The sequence below is a fragment of the Nematolebias whitei genome, chromosome 22 (genome assembly GCF_014905685.2).
Source record: "Nematolebias whitei isolate Nwh7 chromosome 22, NemWhi1, whole genome shotgun sequence".
Classification (NCBI taxonomy): Eukaryota; Metazoa; Chordata; class Actinopteri; order Cyprinodontiformes; family Rivulidae; genus Nematolebias; species Nematolebias whitei.
In genome coordinates this window covers 13,224,272-13,243,357 of record NC_056519.1, presented here as the reverse complement: position 1 = coordinate 13,243,357, position 19,086 = coordinate 13,224,272, and the positions used below count along the sequence as shown (strand labels likewise).

Below are 19,086 nucleotides of genomic sequence, written 5' to 3'. Positions count from 1 at the left end.
TCAAACTGAGTAAACTTTTTAAATAGTAATTTTAAGCAAATTGTTAGACTTAATGGACTGATGGACGGCAGTGACATGCAGTCAGGGGAGGCAGGTGAGGCTATGCCTCTCCTGTCATTATGATAAGTACAATACTAACAATGATGAGAGAAAATACATTTGACCATTTTAATGTTCTATAAAACTGTTTTGTAAAACTGTTTTCTGAATTATTTCAATGCATCAATGGTCAAAATTGCAGAATTTACATATTGCCTGTTCAAAAAATGCAGGTGAGGCCGTGTAGTGCTCTGGTTCACCTCTGGGGGCGCTGTGTCATATACAATATATGAAGTAGGCGGTTGGTGCATGCCCGTTGCTGTCTCTCTTTATATCGCCAATATACATGTTTGATTACACATGTGCTAAACATGTTGATGTTCTACAGTCTGTCTAATATATTGAATTAATGTGTGTGACATATTTCTTCTTTATAATTGGTCATAAATGCATGCAGAAGATACACAGGGTGAGGCAGAAAGTACCTTGACGCACCGATAGGGGGCAGTGCTGCTCCATAGGGACAATGGAACGTCGTTTTGCGTTCTGTTACACAGAGGGTGGAAGATTATATCTCAGAACTAAAGGATTTTTCTAAACTCATTCATCTTAAAATAAAGATAAGATATTACTTTTTTTCTTCTTAAAGAGAGGAGTATGGAGTTGATTAAAGCATAATTAGGTGCCTTTTTTAAAGAAAAAAAACAAAGCTAAATTGAAGCTTCTACTTTGGGTTCATATATGTGAGCATCCGATTCCAGAAGAGTCAGTGTCTCACCTGTCACACATGTCACTGATGGATGGAAGATGGACCAATACTAAAAACTGCTGAGTCATTTTGGTAACTCAATTGTAAAAGATGTTGACTCATGTTCGGTTGGTTTGAGCAGTGATCACTTTTTCACAGTCCGATATTTTAAGCCAGAAGTTGACCCGACTGGACCTCTGCTTTATGTGAGAGGTAAGATGGTTAAAACAATGTGTACGGTTTTAAACATGGTTGGCTTTGTTGATAACTTCCGTTGGTTCTTTGACTAATATTAGCTGGCAATAGATCATTAATGCTATTAACAGTTCCATCTAGCCAGCACCGTTGTATTTACTAAACAAGATTTTGGGTTCTTTTGAACTTAACATTTTATTATCTCTATTTCTACAAATTAGTAATTTTAACCTAATTCTAGGACAAAAAAAAACTTAAGCCAGTATATAACCCATAAATTTGAACCCGCTCTGGGTTACAAATTAGACAGTTTTAACCAGAAGTTTTTAGTGTGTGGATAGATAAGCAGAGAGTAGTTTCAATCTTCAAACATTTTCTACATTAATGGTTCCAGACTTGTTCTGTGGACGGTCCTGGGTGTTGGATGCGTGCTTTTACTTTGAAAGCCATCTTCCGTTGCCCTGCCTGTGCCTCATTTTTTTTATTTCCGTCGCGCATCCCCACAAGAAGCACTTTGTCTGGACTGAAGGGGTGTTGACAGGAGAAAGAGGGGGGGAGGTGTAAGGAGACCGAATTGGACTGGCCCGGTTCAGTTGCGCCGCATATCTTCCTGCAGGGCAACAGAGGCCCGAGGAGAGGAGCGGTGGAGGTCGGGGTGCTGAGGACAGCCCTGTGGGACTGGGATGCAGGGGGACGCTGGTTTTGCGGGGAGCCCGCCCGGTTCGTCGGAAGAAAGCAGGCTGTGATGATGGTGGTGGTGATGCGCACGGAGCAGCGCGGTGGATTCCCGCACAGCCCGACTCAGCGCACCGCCGCAGTGACAGACTTCAACCCACAAGCTGATTTCCAGACAGATGCGTGAACCAAACCGCCGGACCACTCATTCATCCTCCACCTCCTCGCAGCTTTGAGCCGAGCCTGCAGCCTTGGGTCCACCCAGGGGTTCGGACGCACCGGTGGCTCTGAGGCGCTCGGACTGGACGGGACAGGACGGAGGGAAAGATGTTGGCGCGATGCTGCCGAGCCAAGCTGTCGGTGTGGGCCGCCCTGTGCGTGCTGGTGCTCTGCTGGTTTTACGCGTTCCCAGTCTACAGACTGCCGAACGACAAAGACATCGTGCAGGAGGTGCTGAGGCAGGGGGAAGTGTGGCACAAGAACCAGACGGGCATCGATTTGTACAGGTTCGACCCAAGCCTTCTCTGTTAGAGGTTAAACATGTCTGTCAGCTTTAGGCGCATTAGTTTATTTTTGGAAGAAGGGGAAATAAATCAATGCATGTAAGATGTTTGTAGGTTAATGTCATTTAAATGCAAAGGAATCTTTGTGCTCCAAGCTGCTGCTGTAGAACAAAAGAACCACTACAAGAACTCAACTATTTATTGTAAACTCAAACATAAAACAGGTTTTCCTGAACTATATCAGAAAGTGCAGTTTGAATTAGTTCACTGTAGTGTTTTCTATTTATAGGGATATGCAATTGTAAAATGCAGGTACCGTATTTTTTGGACTATAAGGTGCACCGTATTATAAGGCGCATTAAGCAAAACTATAAACAGTCAGATAAGTTAAACTTTATTCAACTCGTTCACAATAACCACATAAAAATCGATTTGAGGTCAGTAAGCACAGCTAGAATTAATACATAAGGTGCACCGGATTATAAGGCGCATTAAGCGAAACTATAAACAGTCAGATAAGTTAAACTTTATTCAACTCATTCACATAAAATCAATTTGAGATCAGTAAGCACAGCTAGAATTAATACATAAGGTGCACCGGATTATAAGGCTCACTGTCGATTTTTGAGAAAATTAAAGGATTTTGAAGTGTGCCTTATACAGTAGTCTGAAAAATACGGTACTTGTTCAACATAGACAAAGCAGGTGAATAAAACCAAGAAGATTGTTATCTAAATACTTTACTCAACAAATCTGAGCATAAATACGCATCACTGCGTTAAAATTGTCTTATTTTATCTTAAAAATTCTTTCCATCTCCATTGTTGACCTGTTTTCAGTCAGTTCAGCTGTAAACAAATTCAACTGAACAAAGTTGTGGGGGGAAATTATTGGCCAGGTTTCTAAAAATTGACATTCAACAAAGGAAAACTTATAATGGTTAATAAGTCCTCCTTTTAAGCATTGTGTAAGTTGCGCTGTATTCTGATTTAAACCTCATTCAGTGGTGGTTATTGTCCCTGCTGGTTACAGTAATCACAGAAAATGACACCTCAAGCCTGTAGGAGGATTCATGGGTCCTGTCTGTGGAACTTTTTTGTGTGCTGTCATTTTGCGATTCAAGAGGCCTTTTTTTTTCTTCCGATTAATACCGTACTTAATGCAAATGCAGCTGATTTGACGTTTGCTCCAGGAGTTCCGGAGCGAGACGAAGGTGGCTGGTATGGCAAGCCAAGTGTCTCATTAATAGCCACTTTTACCTATTAATGAGACACTTGGCTTGCCATATTAGTTGAGGGCCCTCTAGTGGCTGAAAATGGTAGTGTTCAATATTTTCCATGTCAGAATGAATAAAATCGTCATATTTCAGCCAAAAATTGGATTATAAATATGGGGGGGAAACATAAATACGTTGCTTTGCTGTATAAGTCGCAGGCATGCTAATTTATGCAAAAATACTGCAACTTATACAGCGAAAATTACGGTAATTGAGAAACTGCAAATGCTGGCTGTTCAGTCCATCAGTATCTTTACAGTGAATGTTTAAATGTTTGCAATTCTTAGTCTGATATGATTTGATCACAATATAAGTCACACATCTCATGGTTAAATGTCTAATTATTAATGGAATCCTAATAATTTACAAATGAAGGAAAGTGAATGATGCTGCTCTGTATTTTGGGCCAACTATCTGGAAACCTATCGTGCTATTCTCTCTGCACAGGAAGTTGCTGACAGGATGCTGCAACCCGGAGGAAATGTTTGCAGTAACAAAAGAGAACTCACCAATGGGGAAAGTCTTGTGGTACGATGGGGAGTTTTACCACTGGCACACTGTCAACAACGAGACACATTCACTTTTTGTACAGGTACAGTCACATAAAGGCAAATATTTTATGGTTAAAAAAAAACTGGAATTCAATTGATTTGTATTATAGCTTGTATGCTTTGATCGTTTTTTACATGCAAAACAAGCCAAAGTAAATTCTTTGCTTTGAGTGTTGTGGTCCCCCCCCCCCCCCCCCCCCTCCTTCTAAGAATCACATTTCTAGCAGTCTTCACCACAAGACTCCTGATTGACACTTAAAGCAGATGACGTCAAACCATATCTCTTCCGCTCTGCACAATTCTACTCTTTGTGGAGAGGGTGGGCTTTCTTTGGTGATCCATAATGGGGGGTGTGGGGGTCAATGGAGCTGACAGTCATCCGCTAAAGGGTGGGAGTGGATTACAGAGTGAAAGTGGAGTCGATGCTGAAGATGAGAGCAGATTAAAGTGGGGAAACGTCTTCATCATGGAAGAACAACAAACACCCACTCTGCTTTTATTTATTTTTTTACTTTTTCATTCAAGTTTCTATCGTTTTTGCAGACAAGTAATGATTCCACAAGCAATAAGACTGTTACAAATGAGCATCAGATGAGGACAGTGTTGTTGAAACATTTGTATTTATTCTCATTTGAACAGAAACAGGAACTCCCTGACTTTTACTCTTCATAGAAGTATATAAACAGATACCAAAACCTCTTTTCTTCCCATTTATGAATGAACTTAAGCAATAGTTTATTAATGAACTTTGTTGGAATTTTTGCCTCATCTATAATCAGATAAGAAGGTTCTGCCGGTTTGTGTGGGGGGAGTGTGCTGACGCATCTAGAGGAGAGCGTTTGTGCTAGATAATGAGGCCCAACCAGAAACTCATGGGTGAGAGTCACTGCTGTGATTATTATTTTTGTGTGTGTAACCAGGAGAAGCAGAAGTCCATAATCATTGAGACTGTGTTCAGCCTCTGAGGCTGCATATCTGCGGTCTAACATCCTGGATGGTGTGAGGAATATCTGACCCTAATTTGAGGGGGAAAGCTGAGCATGTTCATTCATGCAGGATGGGGGAGGTGTGGGTGAATAAATAAAAGAAATGTGATTGTGAGGAGGAAGTAGCGTCGTCACATTCGTGTGTGAAGGTATGACAACACATTGGCTTTAAGATCAAACTAGTTTTGTTTTTAATCTCTTTTGAAAAGCTATTTTAAAATGAAGAATTCATATTTCCTCAAAATTAAAACATGAATAAAGAGAGGCTCAAGTCTGCAGATATTATAAATTGTGCAACATGGTGGAGTGATTTAATATAAATTCTGGGTAATTAATATACATTAAAGAGCAGTGGACTTTTTTTGGAATTGGCACGTTGCTTGTCCACCGCCTGTGGTGTAATATATCAATAATAGTGACGGTCCTTGTTTCCAGATGCTTGATGAGGACAAATTTGAGATTAATTTTAGAATAACATTTAATCACTGTGTGTCACAACTAATCTTTCCCTAAAAGAAAACATAAGTTGTATTACTTCAGTTAAAGTTAAACATACTCATCGATTAATAGAAGTAATAAATGTGTTGCTGGAAAATTATTTTGCAGTAAACTGGCTTGAAAACGTAACAAACTAATTTGTTAAAACTAACTGTGGATCACATGCCTGTGACTTGTGTGCTCAGTCATTGTTCAAAAGTCTGACATCTTTCTGGGATTATGTTTTGCATAATGCACGCTTGCATAACATGCCAAAGGAAATGATCTTCTTTTTACCTGGTTGTGAAATAAGATCATTCTAACTCCTACTCTTCCTCTTTGTGACCCATTGAAAAAACATTTTTGTTATGTCTGTTTCCAAGACTACGGCAGGCAAAAGCAGCCCAAGTCCTTTTTTGTTTTACCCCATGTGACCCATGTAGGATGTTTTCATGACGGTCTTAACGATATAAATCTGATGTTTTTAAATTTAGACCCAGGTCTTTATATGTGGTACTAAATCAGACACCTATCCAATGTTTTTCAAAGTGACTGCAGTCTCAACGGTCTTGTCACATTTTATCCAACTTCTTTCAGTGATTTATGTCAGTGAGTGCGGATCGATCCAAGTATTAATAATAACGATACTCATTTAAGTTTAAGTATACAGTAGTCCCTCGTTTATCACGGGGGATCCATACCTTAAGACCCGTGATAAGTGAAAAACCGCGAAGTAGGAATAGTAGTACAAGTAGTAAGTAGTAGTTTATTCAGTAGTTTATTCGTGTGATAGAGCGAGTCCGCGATAAATGAACCGCGAAGTAGCAAGGGACTACTGTATTACTGTATTTTCCACCATAAACGTCGCACCGCCGTATAAGTCGCATCAGTCCAAAAATGTCTAATAAAGTGGAAAAAATATATTAATACATTGCTTAGCCGTATAAATCACATCTATTAGGTGTCACCGCTGACGTGTCTCGTTTCTTACGTGTCACCACTGACTACCTGGAAATGTGGGCCAGTGTTGTGCCAAAAATTGATGGGCTGCCAAATGGTGGCCGCAGGAGTGTGCACAGGAGGACTTTAACAAGAATTTAGCAAGATTAACACCTTTTTTTTTTTTGCTCAAAATTATAGCAAAGGTGTGTCTCAGTCTAACTTTTCTTTAATAAATGCACTTTAATGGTCAAACCAGCTCAATTTCAAAAGCTAATTTGCAGAAGCAGAGGGACGACTCGCTGTGCATTTCTTCAAAATTGAACAAGATAACCACCTAAAAACAATTATTTGTTTGCTCGACTTTATAGTAACTGTGTGTCTCAGTTGAACTTTTATTTAATTAATGCACTGTAATGGTCAAATCAGCTGCATTTCAAAAGTATTTGCTGCCTCGATGCTCCAGGAGCACGCAGAGGAAGGAAATCAGGAGGGAGGAATGCTGTGCATTCCTTTGAAATTTAACAACATAAGCACCTAAAACAATTATTTGTTTGCTTGGCATTATAGCAAAGGTGTGTCTCAGTTGAACTTTTACTTAATAAATGCACTTCAGTGGTCAAATTAGCTGCATTTCGCCAGGGCGGTGCAGAGAAATGAAGCTGATTTGATGGTTGCGCCAGGCATACGACATTGGCAACCTATGGCAAGCCGATTGTGTCATTAATAGCCATTTTTACCTATTACATAATACAACGGCATGCTATACTACTTGAGTGCCATCTAGCGGCTGAAAATGGTAGTGTTCAATATTTTCAATGTCAGAATGAATGAAAACGGTCATATCTCAGCCAAAAGTTGGTTTATAAATATGGGGGGAAAAACGTAAATAAGTCAATGTGGTGTATATGCACAGGACATGCAAATTATGCAAAAAAATTGCAACTTATAGGCCAAAAAATATGGTATATAATATTTATGTTCAGATAAATAATGTTATTAAATTACTTTTTATATATGTGAATGTTTCTGTTCAGTGCCCTGAGATGGCTCCTGTTGTGACTTGGCGCTATATAAATAAACTGAATTGAATTAAGTCTTGGGACTCTGGACATCTTCAACTACAGAACAAACATCCAGTTGCTTCGTCTTTGTTCTTTTAATTTGCCATGTCCTGGATGATTGACAATCTACAGCAGTATATGATACTATTAGTGTTGAACCGTGTCGATGCTACTGTCATGGAATTGAAAGTTGAGTTTGTTTCTACCTTCAGTACGTCGCTCCCATTCCATAAAAACAATGCTGTGCCGGAGGAGCCATCCAGAGGCCAGATTAAATGTGAACACTTGATCAAACAAGCCTGCCAGATAATCATTTAATCAGTTCTGATTGAGAGATTTCAGAATTACACGTGTAGGATCCATATTTACTTCCTTAAACAGAGTGCTGCATGTGAAATCACGTTTTCTTCTGTGGCATGCGAGTCGCCTCAGAACTGCACCGGGTTCACACTGGTGTTTAATGGAGGGTGCATTTCAATGATACTGTGAATGACCACACAGAAACATTGAATCTGAGCAAAAAACTTAGCGAACTTAGTGAACTTAGCCTTTATCTGCGGTCATGAACCTTAATAACTGAGGCCTGTAGAGTCTCAGACATCAGCCTTGTTTTTTCTCATGGACTTCCTGAAACAGGAAACTTTAAAATTGCTTACTTTTTTACTTCTGCTGTAGCTTGTGGTTGTCTCTCCTTGTGTCTGTTTTTGACTTGCTTCTAACCTCTGCACTACCACTTCCTCCATAGGCATCTAATATACGGTAAGTGTTTTGTAGAACCAAGGTAACTGGTTATTATGTGGGACAGATAATGTACTCTGCCTCCTGAACCGCTGCTGCTATGATTGCTGGTCTGAACACAGACAACCAGCCAGGCTACACCAAGCTGGCAGCAGCTACAAAAGCAGGGCATCTGCCAGGGAATGTGCCAATTAAGGCTTTGACAGTTAATTGCTGGTTAGTGCCATGCCTGAAACAGTGCTTGTATACATGTGGCTTTGTGAACCAAACAGCAAACTCTTGCTCTGAGAGTCAAACAGTTGATAGTTTTGCTTTTTTTAAATGTGACTCAAGCATTTTTTTTTCTTTTTATCAATCACAATAGCTATAGTGGTCTTGGCGTATGGCCACTAGTTGTGCTGAATGTGCAACAGAACAAGTTAAGATCTGAAATGTGTACGTTTTATCAATTTGCACCTTTTCGCTCTTGAATGAGGTGTTTCCAGGGTATTGTCCTCTGACTCAGCCCCCTCTGTTTAAAAGAATGGTTTTAAAACAACCTGAGGCAAAGAGGAGTGTGTGCGTGTGTTTGCACGCGTGCTCAATCCAAGGAGAATAATGAGAACAATTGTTTCCACCGTCTCACTTTCCATGCCTCCGTGCCTCGGGCTCAAATGATGCTGAGGCAAAGAGAAAGGACATTTTTACCCTTTGCCTCGAGTTGTGTTGTCCTTCCAAACAGCCTTTAATATTGTTCTGAATGAGCTTTAGTATAGATGATCACAAGGCAATGATTCACACCAAAGGCTGTTCATAATATGTCAGTCAGTGTTATGGATTATAACAGGGCTATTCAGATGGCGGCCCACGGGCTGGAAGTGGCCCGCGGGGGACTTCAGTCCGGCCCACCAATGAGTTCATAAAAATATATTTTATTGGGGTTTATTTAGTTGGGGGGGGTTATGGCATTTATGATTCAATCCAACAAAATAAAGAAATTTAAAAGGTAACAGATCATTGTAATACTTGGTTTATTTACATAATGACTTTTATTGCTGAATGTCCAGCCCCTGAGCTGCTGGCTTTCTGTAACCATGGTCCACTGAGCAGTTTAGATGAATAGCTCTGGATTATAAAGTAAAAAGTGAAGAACAACAACATAAATTATCCTGATTCATGCTCAATAATCCAGGTAGAAAATCCAACAAAGTTAAGTTAGGTCCGTCCAGATGACTTCCAAAGAAACCGTCCAGAGCACCCATGCATCATACGTATTGAAGACGTTGTACTTGTGCGTGTTTTGAAAATGGGTTCGTAAGATGCACAACTCCATTTTTTTTTAAGAAGCCTATTTTATTTATATATCTGTGGTTTGTGTTTTAGTTGCCCAGTTCACTAGAGGAACTAACACTAATCCATACTAGGTGATGCATGATGTATGAATCTAACTCGAGAAGAATTTTATGCTTGTTTTTGTGCATCATTTTGAGCAACCAGTTGGCACTTGTGTTTGTTTGAATTCTAACAAAGCTGTTTTTTTTTTCTTCACTCAGAGCAACCCTCTGCAGCTGCCCCTAAAGAAGTGTGCTGTGGTGGGCAATGGGGGCATCCTGAGGCACAGCAAGTGTGGACGGGACATTGACCAAGCCGACTTTATCATGCGGTGAGAGGCAGAGGCTTCTGGGGGTCTGAATCTGCACATTGCCGCTCCAACTGTAAATGGACTGTCCCCGAGAGTTCCACCAAATCCCATCTTCAATAATGGGAGCTGGTGTTGACTGTAGCCAAGAGACAGAAGCACAGAAAAATGGGCCATAGTGAGGTCAGCAGAGAACGAAAAGGTCAAGAATGAATCAACAAAATATGAACAGAGGGAGAAAGAAAGGATGAGTTGATGTGATACCAAAAAACATATCATCCAATTTTTTTTATTATTTATGGAGTCTGAACAATTGCTTAAAAAAAAAATTGGGGTTCTTGTTGAACCCAATTTAAAAATGGTCGCTGCCACCCCGACCTTTTAAAAATCTAAAAATGGCTATGTCAGTCAATTTTAAAGATACGCTAAAATTTGGTGTATTAGTAGCTGAGAGTCATTCATAAGACACAGTCCCAAGTGCTACTCATTGTGCGAGATCATTGCTTAAAACTTTAGCAAGAAGTCCAGCCTGTTTGTTAACAAAATACCCGAAGAACCATTGAACAGATTTTTTTAATGAAACTTTCAAAAAGTAATTACATGTAATTATTCAACTGATAGACATTTTAATTATTTTTTTTTTTTTCCATTCATTCATTCAACCTTTATTTATACAGGCTAGCCTCACTGAGCCACGGGGACTCATTTGCAAGAGGGACCTGTTCCAGACAGATCATAAACAATGATTACAATAAACTCCAGTAAAAGTGCAGTTAAAATGAGAGTAGTGTACAAAACAATAAATCAGGGTGCTATAAAACTGGGTGAAATACTAAAAAAAAAAGAACATATCTGCTTGATTTTTCTATCGACATTATCAAATGTTTGAAACCCCGTAAAGAAATCAAGGAGGACAGCTTCAGTTCCTTTTGCAAGGTGTTCCAGGTTGCAGGAGCTGAGTAGGAAAAGGCCTTTTTGCCAAGTTCAGTCCGCACTGAGGGAACGATGCAGGTAAATGAGGGACTGAAAGCGCATGTTGTAACTGCACTGACTGCGTGACATGTGGGAGGAGATATAAGAAGGCAAGGGGCCAGAAGGGATTTATAGATGAAACTGAATCAGTGTGAGAGCCAACATGTAGATAATGATGACCAACTGACCAAGGAGTACAGGATGCAGTGATGGGTATGGTAGTTACAACCAGTTATAAAACTTAATGCGCCATGGTAGACAGCATCCAACATCTGCAAGGAACTGGCAGGGGCTTTCATGTAAATAATGTCATCATAGTCAACGGCCGGTAGTAAGTTAGCAGTTACAAGGCGTTTTCTGGCATTCAGAGTTAAGCAAGATCTATTTCTGAAAAAGAAACCCAGTTTTATTTCAGTTTTTTTTTTTTTTATCAAGTTTTCAATATGTGTTTTAAAAGAGAGATGTGCATCAACCAAAATTCCCAAGTATTTGTAAGAATCTACAAATTCAATAGGAACACCATGTATGGATGAGATAGGAGGAAGAGTTGCTGGTACCAACTTTCTGTTGGAAAATAACATCCTTTTGGTTTTGTCATCATTTAGCACCAGCTTGAGGTGGAATAAGTCTGACTGAATGATGTCAAGTGCAGACTGTAGAAGCTGGGAAACCTTGGCAACTGTCTTAGCTCGACAATAAACAACAGTGTCATCGGCATAGAGATGCAACGGTGCATCAGGAATGTTTAGACACATTATTTATCCATCCATCCATTTTCTTTACCCGCTTATTCCATTTTGGGTCACGGGGGTCGCCGGTGCCCATGTCCAGCAATCACTGTGCGAGGGGCGGGGTACACCCTGGATGGGTCGCAAGTCCATCACAGGGCCACATAGAGACAAACGAGACAACCATTCACTCTCTCACTCACACCTAGGGACAATTTAGAGTTACCAATCAGCCTAACATGCATGTTTTTGGTCTGTGGGAGGAAACCGGAGTACCCGGAGAAAACCCACGCATGCACGGAGAGATCATGCAAACTCCACACAGAAAGGCCCCTGGACTGGGGTTTGAACCAAGGACCTGCTCGCTGAGAGGCAGCAGCTCTACCAGTTGCGCCACCGTGCTGCCTACATTATTTATATAAATTGTAAAAAGAGTGGGACCTAAAACTGAGCCTTGTGGCACACCATTGGTGACCGTTGGGTAGCTAGGTGAAGTACCGTTATGTTGAACACATTGTTTCCGACCTGAGAGTTTCTGAGAAACCAATATCTGAGAGCTTGTGGCATAAGATGTCATGATCTACAGTATCAAAGGTTTTGGACAGGTCTAAGTAAAGTGCAGCACAGTAATCCTTTGCATCCAAAGCTTCAACATCATCATTAAAAACCTTTAGCGAAGCAGTCATGTTGTTTCCTGAAGCCAGATTGGAAAGAAGATAAAATATTAAGAGTCCAAATACTTCTTGACTTGAGTATTTATCAGTTTTTCTAAAACTTTAGTTAAAATACAGAGTTTGGAAATTGGTCGTTAATTGTTCAAAATAGTGGGGTCTCCTCCCTTCAATAATGGCCGCACAAAAGCTGTTTTCCAAGCATCTGGGACAGGACAGTATTACGTTGTATAGACAGAATGACAATGTATGACACTGGTTCTGCTATAATTTGTGCATCTAGACTTAAGAAGTAAGGAGGGAGGTCATCAGGGCCTGCAGATTTTCTAGTATCCAGATCTTTTAACAGTTTAGTAGCCTCACTGACAGAACAGTGAAAAAGAGAATGTATGGTTTGCTGAGGTTTGACTTGTTGGTGGAGTAGGTGATTTACAATTAGAAACTGTATTAACCAAGGAACTGGAGGCTACAAAATGTTGGAAACAATTTAGCATCTCATACTTATCTGACACAGGAGCAGAGTCAACAAATAATTGTGTTGGTAGGTCAGATGAGTGAGTGCTGCCATCAAGAGATTTAAGTTTTCCAGAAGCTCTTAGGATCATTTAGATGTCTGGTGGTCTGAGTTAAATAGTCGTTTCGTTTTGCTGATTTACTGGAAGCCGTACAGCGATTCCGTAACTGACGAAATTGCAACCAATGGATGTCCGAACCAGTCTGCCTTGCTGTTGCCCAAAGCTGGTCCCTCCTGTGCAAGAGGTCAGCTAACTCAGAAGGAAACCAGGGGCTATCCCGGCCCTTTACTCTGAGCAGACGAAGTGGAGCGTGTTTATTTACAAAATGAATGAAACTATTATGAAAATAGTTCCAAGCAAGATTCACATTGTCAATTAATGATATGCGATGCCAGTCAAAGTAGAACAAATCCCAAAGAAATGCTTGTTCACAAGCATTACAGTATATTAAAATATAGCTGCCAGAGCCAAAAGCACAACTCCATAATTTCTTAACAGATGACGATCTTAATGAAAATCACATGAAAGGTTGCAGGCAGTAAGCATTTCATTAACAAATGCTAGACCTTAGATTTAAAGTGTTGTAGCCAAAACAACATGCAAAGATTTGATATTTCATTAAATAACCAGATGACACTGAATCTCTTAATGACTGCAAATATCGGGGTTTATTGAAGAGGTGCAGAAAATTTTAATCAGCCGAACAGCATCAGAATTAAAAAAAGACACCCCGCACACACTCACATGCAGAGAGATTTTCACAAAGCTTTTATACTATTCTTATCCTTTGTGTATTTACAATATTTCTTGTCACTTGTACGCTCATTCAGAGATGATGTACTGGGTCAAGGCCTCAACCCAGACTTCATGGCATCTTTGTTTCTATCTATGTAGGTTCACCGATAACAAGTCACGTCTTATTACACTGCTTGATGGACAAAATGTTACTTCAAAAGATGCAGATGTTTTTCATGTAACTACAAAAAAATGTATGAATACTGATTCACACAAAAGGACCATTTACAGCACCAACTAACAATAAATAGGAAGATTGCAAATAGTTACATTTGTGACATTTTGTAGAAATCATGAAACTTAGTTTCGCTCTAAATTTATTGGAATCCCCTGCAGGAGTAGTTGCTGAGCTGGGATTATTTTTTATACATGAATGTTTCTGTTCAGTGCCCTGAGATGACTTCTGTGTTATGATTGGCACTATATAAAGAAACTGAATTGAACTGGGATGTTGCCAAACAAAAACTGACTTGCTCCCATCGATTAGTTAAGTTAAACCTGACTGACTGTTCAAACTTACTGAGTCCGTTCGATATAAGTGAAAAAATAAAATAAAATTTTCGTGTGCAACACAATGCAGGTTCCTTTTAAACTGGTTACTCCCAAATCTGGAATGAGTCATCAATATTCTGGTCTTTCATTGTGGAGGGTAATCATTCATCATTAGTCATTATGGTAATCATTCATTAGCAAAATATCTCGTGAACCACTGGACAGATTTTAATGAAACTCAGAAAATAATGATCAGATGTGCATCTACACCTTTGGACTCATCCTTACGTAGGATGGCCACCGCAGCTAATCAACTGTAAGAAAACACAAAAATGTTACAACAGTCAGTTTTACAAATCTCGAGCTAAAATTAAGTGTGGTAGCAGCTGAGCGTTATTTCCATCACATAAAAGAATGAGGTCTTTCATCATGTTTACACTGTGTCCTTAAGTGAAACCAGAGCTTTCTGCTCTAGGTCAGACATTTCCTATACACAACAGCCCTTGTTTTCTCTAAAACTGAAGGTTTTTAAATTCAGGTCTCAAAGTGGAGGTTTTTGTTTGCTTAAGGTTTGAAGTTTAATTCTCTGTTAATCAGTGTACATGCTACACAGCATCAGATACCTTATACCTTGATCTGAAAACAAGAAACAGATACACAATGCATTAAGTAGATTTTTATTATTCTGGTGTAGATTCAGCTACTTTCTAGACTCTTCTCTCAAAACCACAATAATAGATGAACCCTTTCAAGTAAAGCTTTTCAAAGTCTCTGCATCATAACTAAACTCTGTGCCTAATGTTGCATTCTGTATTGCATTGCGGTAATAAGAAGAGCTGTTAACTATGGTTGCTACTTGCACTTGTGAGGCTGACTTTTGCGATCTCTGTAGTTTTTTTTAGCACGTCTACCTGTAAATGTCCTGTTTTGGATGAAGAATTTTGAAACGCACATTCTGAATCCTACATCTTGCATTGATGCAGAAATATTAGTGCTCTGAATTTAGGAAAATATAGACAATTTTAAAAACGCTGCACATCTGTATTGGTTTCCTCTGATTGGTTGTTTGTTAAAGATTAGGTATTTTGTTAAAAAGTTCTGTCTTTCACCCAATGAGCCTGATCAGGTGCTGTGAACAAGCACTTGTTTTTTGGTTAAGACTCAAACAATGTCATACAGGTGGGAAAGAATGCTACATTAGCTCATTTTAAACCTCTATTCTTGCATGACACTGTTTGTTTAGTTTGTTGTTTGGTTGGTAAAACAACCAAACATTGACCAAAAGTTTTTATTTGTGGGCCCAGGGGGCACCAGTTAATGATCACTGTTTTTAATTTGAAGTTCTATTAATAATCAAACCTCACTTGTATCGTTGTTTTCTTTAGTGTTGCAGTAGTTTTTACTAGGGGTGCACCGATTGCAGTTTTCTGTCCGATCACTGATCTCTAAAAAAATCGGACCTGCCGATTCCGATTTTGGCCGATAACGATTTTGTTTTATAAGCGACACTGTCAGGTGTTATAAGGTCACAATGCACATTCAGTTTTCTAATCTTATTTTACTGAAAAGTATACCCTTGAACAATACCCTAGAAACAATACAAACTTGTTTTAACTGGTCATGAGGTAGTGTTTTGAAATATAAATGAAATTTAGACAATTGTTGCTAAATCTACAAAAAAATCGGTAAAATCAGTTTCTCATGTAAGTATCAGCCGGTCACCCAAAATTAAGGAAATTGGAGCTGATTTATCAGTGCACCCCTAATTTTTACAAATCAGTTTGTGAATATTGTGCATTTTCTTGTTTTAGATGTAACCTTCCACCACTCACAAAGGAATATGTAGATGATGTCGGCACAAGAACACATCTGGTCACTGCCAACCCCAGCATCATAGAAAAAAGGTAATGAACATTAAATCACCTTAACAAACACTCTCAAATAATAATAAAAAAAATAACACTCATCTGATGAGTGGACAGAAAAAATTATAATGTTCAGACAATGCAAGTGCACAAAGTGTGGAGAAAACACAGCAGGAGCAACTTTTTTTTTTTTTTTTTTTATCTTTTACTAATGTAAACATGTTAAAATCAATCATTAGTTTTGAGGTTGAGCTTTACCTTAAAATATATTTTATGTTGACAGTTATTATAAATGTTGTCCTTTCTAGTAAGCAGTCAAATTACAGGAAAATCTGTATTAGTCAAATAGAAAATCAGAAAAAGGAACTGAAACCAAACGGCTACATGGACGGGTCTACAGACCAGTTTTGGAGCATTTGACTCCAAAGTGAATTCTTATTCTTGTTGCAATGCATTGTTTCAGAGCAACTCTCACTTTATCCTAACTGTCTTTGCTTTGCAGATACCAGAACCTTCTGTGGTCCAGGAAAGCTTTTGTGGACAGTATGAAAGTCTACGGCTCCAGTTACATTTACATGCCAGCATTTTCCATGAAGCCTGGTACTGACCCGTCCTTACGAGCCTATTACGCACTGTCAGACACCTCCTCCAACCTCACGATGCTCTTCGCAAACCCTGAATTCTTACGATCGGTGGGCAAGTTCTGGAAAGCCCACGGTATTCATGCTAAGCGCCTCTCAACTGGGCTGTTTCTGGTCAGCTTAGCACTGGGGCTGTGCGACGAAGTGACCACCTACGGCTTCTGGCCATTTTCTGTTGGCCTGGACGAGCAACCCATCAGCCATCATTACTATGACAACATCCTACCCTATAAATGGTTTCACGCCATGCCTGAGGAGTTTGTCCAGCTCTGGCACCTGCACAAAACCGGCACTCTGCGCATGAGGGTGAGGCACTGTTCCCCTCAGAGCGGAGAAAGTTAGTGCCTGTAGGACTGAAGCGATAAAGGTTCAATGATGTTACAAGAAGGCCAATGAAGAAAATTAGATTGCGATGCAGAGCAGCATACGTTTTATCTGAGTATTCCCTGCGCTGTATCTCTTATCGATTTCCTGCTGTTCTCCAAACTAGTTTTTGATTTTTATAAGAATGTCGTCCTCGGAACACACAGTGACACACTTGGAAAGTATGCATACATTCCCAAACGTTTGCTATGCGTCTGCATATGTTCATGAAATTGCGTGTGTACATGTTATCTTTAAAGCATCAGCTGTGAAAGGATTTAGGGAGTGTTTTTTTTTTTTATCTGGCAGTTTGGGCCCAACCCCCATCTGTGTCTTTGATAAAAGGAGGCACAGGGAGTGAAAGACCAAAGGGGAAACAGTGGAAGACTGGTGAACTAGTGTTCTGATACTTACTGGCTTGAATAGGAAAGGAATTAAATGAAAGGAGACAAAAAAATGGCAGGGGGTAGGATTTTTCTCTTCTTTTTTTCTACATCCGTGTGCTTGATTGGCATTCTCTGGTGCCAAATAGAGCTTTAGTTCATAGCAAGAGCTAATAGAAACTGAATCTTAAGAACCTTATCCCTTAGAATGTGTATCCAAGTTGCATTTTAACCCTTTCCTGAGAAGGGAAAATTACACTGGTTTTGTAGAAGGTTTTTTTTATTTTTATTGTCAAATGTGATGTTTCAGATTTCTTGTGAATTTTAGTTGTTCTTTAAGAGAGAAAACGTTGCTGTAAATACTCAAAAAATATTTCCTGCCAAAAATGTGGAAAGAAAAAAAAAATCACATACAACACAGTTTTTTTTTTCTCATCCCTAACTTGACTCTTTGGTACATCTCAGACACAAGCATGCTCTTTAGTGAATATCACAGCCACTTCTTCAGAGAGCCTACTGGAAGTCATTTTTTGGTAACTGTGCTGTACTTGTCAAGTGCCAAGCCAAGGGAACAGTGGACTCTTTGATACGGTCTAGCACAGTACTTGTGCTCTGAAATGAGGAGACTCTAATAAGATGAGGTAGTTAGTGACAGACAAAAGGGACTCCATGTCACCAAGTGACATTTTACTCAGTGCCGTTTTTTTTTTTTTCTTGTTAGACATAGAAAATAGTGTTTTTTGTGTTTGCCTTATTATTTGCACAAGGGAAAATTATCTTACTCCTGTAAAAGCCAACACAACACTGATGGTTTTTTTTTGTACTTGCAGGTGTTCTGCTGTAGATGAACCTTATTTGAGTGTAAAAAGGTACAAATATTCTCTTACAGGTTATTGCTTTATGTTCTTATCTACTCAGTTTGTTTTGCTGAACAATGTCCAGTGCCTTTTTTACGTTATTCGAAGGAGAATTTACATTTTGTGAGTTCCCCAGTATTGAGGCTGATGTGATTTAATGCTTTTGTTACCAATGTAAAGAAGAAGAAGAAGAAAAAACAGCATGATGACAGCTTTGTAAATAATTCTTATCTGCTTGGTACAAACATGTTGCTATCTCCATTGTGTATTTTTGTGCTAACATTGCCATGACTGTAATGAATTTGTTCTGGTTACACATTTGAGACGGAAGCCTTGTCCACACGGGACATGTGTTTTTCGAAAACAATTTTTTATTTGTTTTTCTAAATATGCCATGCCTGTGCATGATGCTGTAACGCTACCACAATAATACAGCAAAACCAGGAAATGAGATAGTTTTCTGTTTAGCATCGAACTTGTCTGCTCATCGAAATAAGAAAATCCAGAATTATTTTTTAGGGATGCACGATTTTGGATTTTTGGCCGATATGCCAATATGTTAAAACTCATTTGGCCGATATCCGATACCAGTACTGATATATTTTTTCGTAGACCTTAGACTACATAGCTTTCTTTGCTGTGGAATTAAAATACTACATTATTCTGCATGGTCTTTGTCGATTTGGCCTGCTACCAAATACAGACTGGATTATGTTTAATGTCAAATTTATTCAGAACAGTGCAAATTTGTAAATTTTCACTAAACTCAACAGCGTGCGTGATGTCATAATGTTGTGCTGGCGCTGCAGGCATCCTTGTCACTGGTTTGTCATATAAAAACAGCACCTTTTATTTATTTATATATATATATATATAAACAGCACCTTTTATATTGGTGAGTTATTTTGATGGAATGGCCAATGTCCAATATTTAACTTTATTGCTAACATCGGCCGATACCAGTACCATGCTGATAATATTGTGCATCCCTAGTT

General features: G+C 39.2%; 1 protein-coding gene across 1 annotated transcript; it reads left to right on the top strand.

Moving 5' to 3' along the window:
* The first annotated feature begins 1,883 nt into the window (after positions 1-1,883).
* st8sia1 (ST8 alpha-N-acetyl-neuraminide alpha-2,8-sialyltransferase 1) lies at positions 1,884-17,315 on the top strand. The gene is made up of 5 exons (XM_037696070.1): positions 1,884-2,163; positions 3,884-4,028; positions 9,724-9,833; positions 15,794-15,886; positions 16,350-17,315. The coding sequence occupies exons 1-5, from the start codon at positions 1,985-1,987 to the stop codon at positions 16,828-16,830; spliced, it is 1,008 nt and encodes a 335-aa protein (XP_037551998.1). The 5' UTR covers positions 1,884-1,984; the 3' UTR covers positions 16,831-17,315.
* Positions 17,316-19,086: the final 1,771 nt, after the last annotated feature.

Coding starts and splice junctions, on each gene's coding strand:
- st8sia1 (XM_037696070.1), top strand. CDS start 1,985: ATGTTGGCGCGATGCTGCCGAGCCAAGCTGTCGGTGTGGGCCGCCCTG. Junction 4,029..9,723: donor CACATTCACTTTTTGTACAG/GTACAGTCACAT, acceptor TTCTTCACTCAG/AGCAACCCTCTGCAGCTGCC. Junction 15,887..16,349: donor CCCAGCATCATAGAAAAAAG/GTAATGAACATT, acceptor TTTGCTTTGCAG/ATACCAGAACCTTCTGTGGT.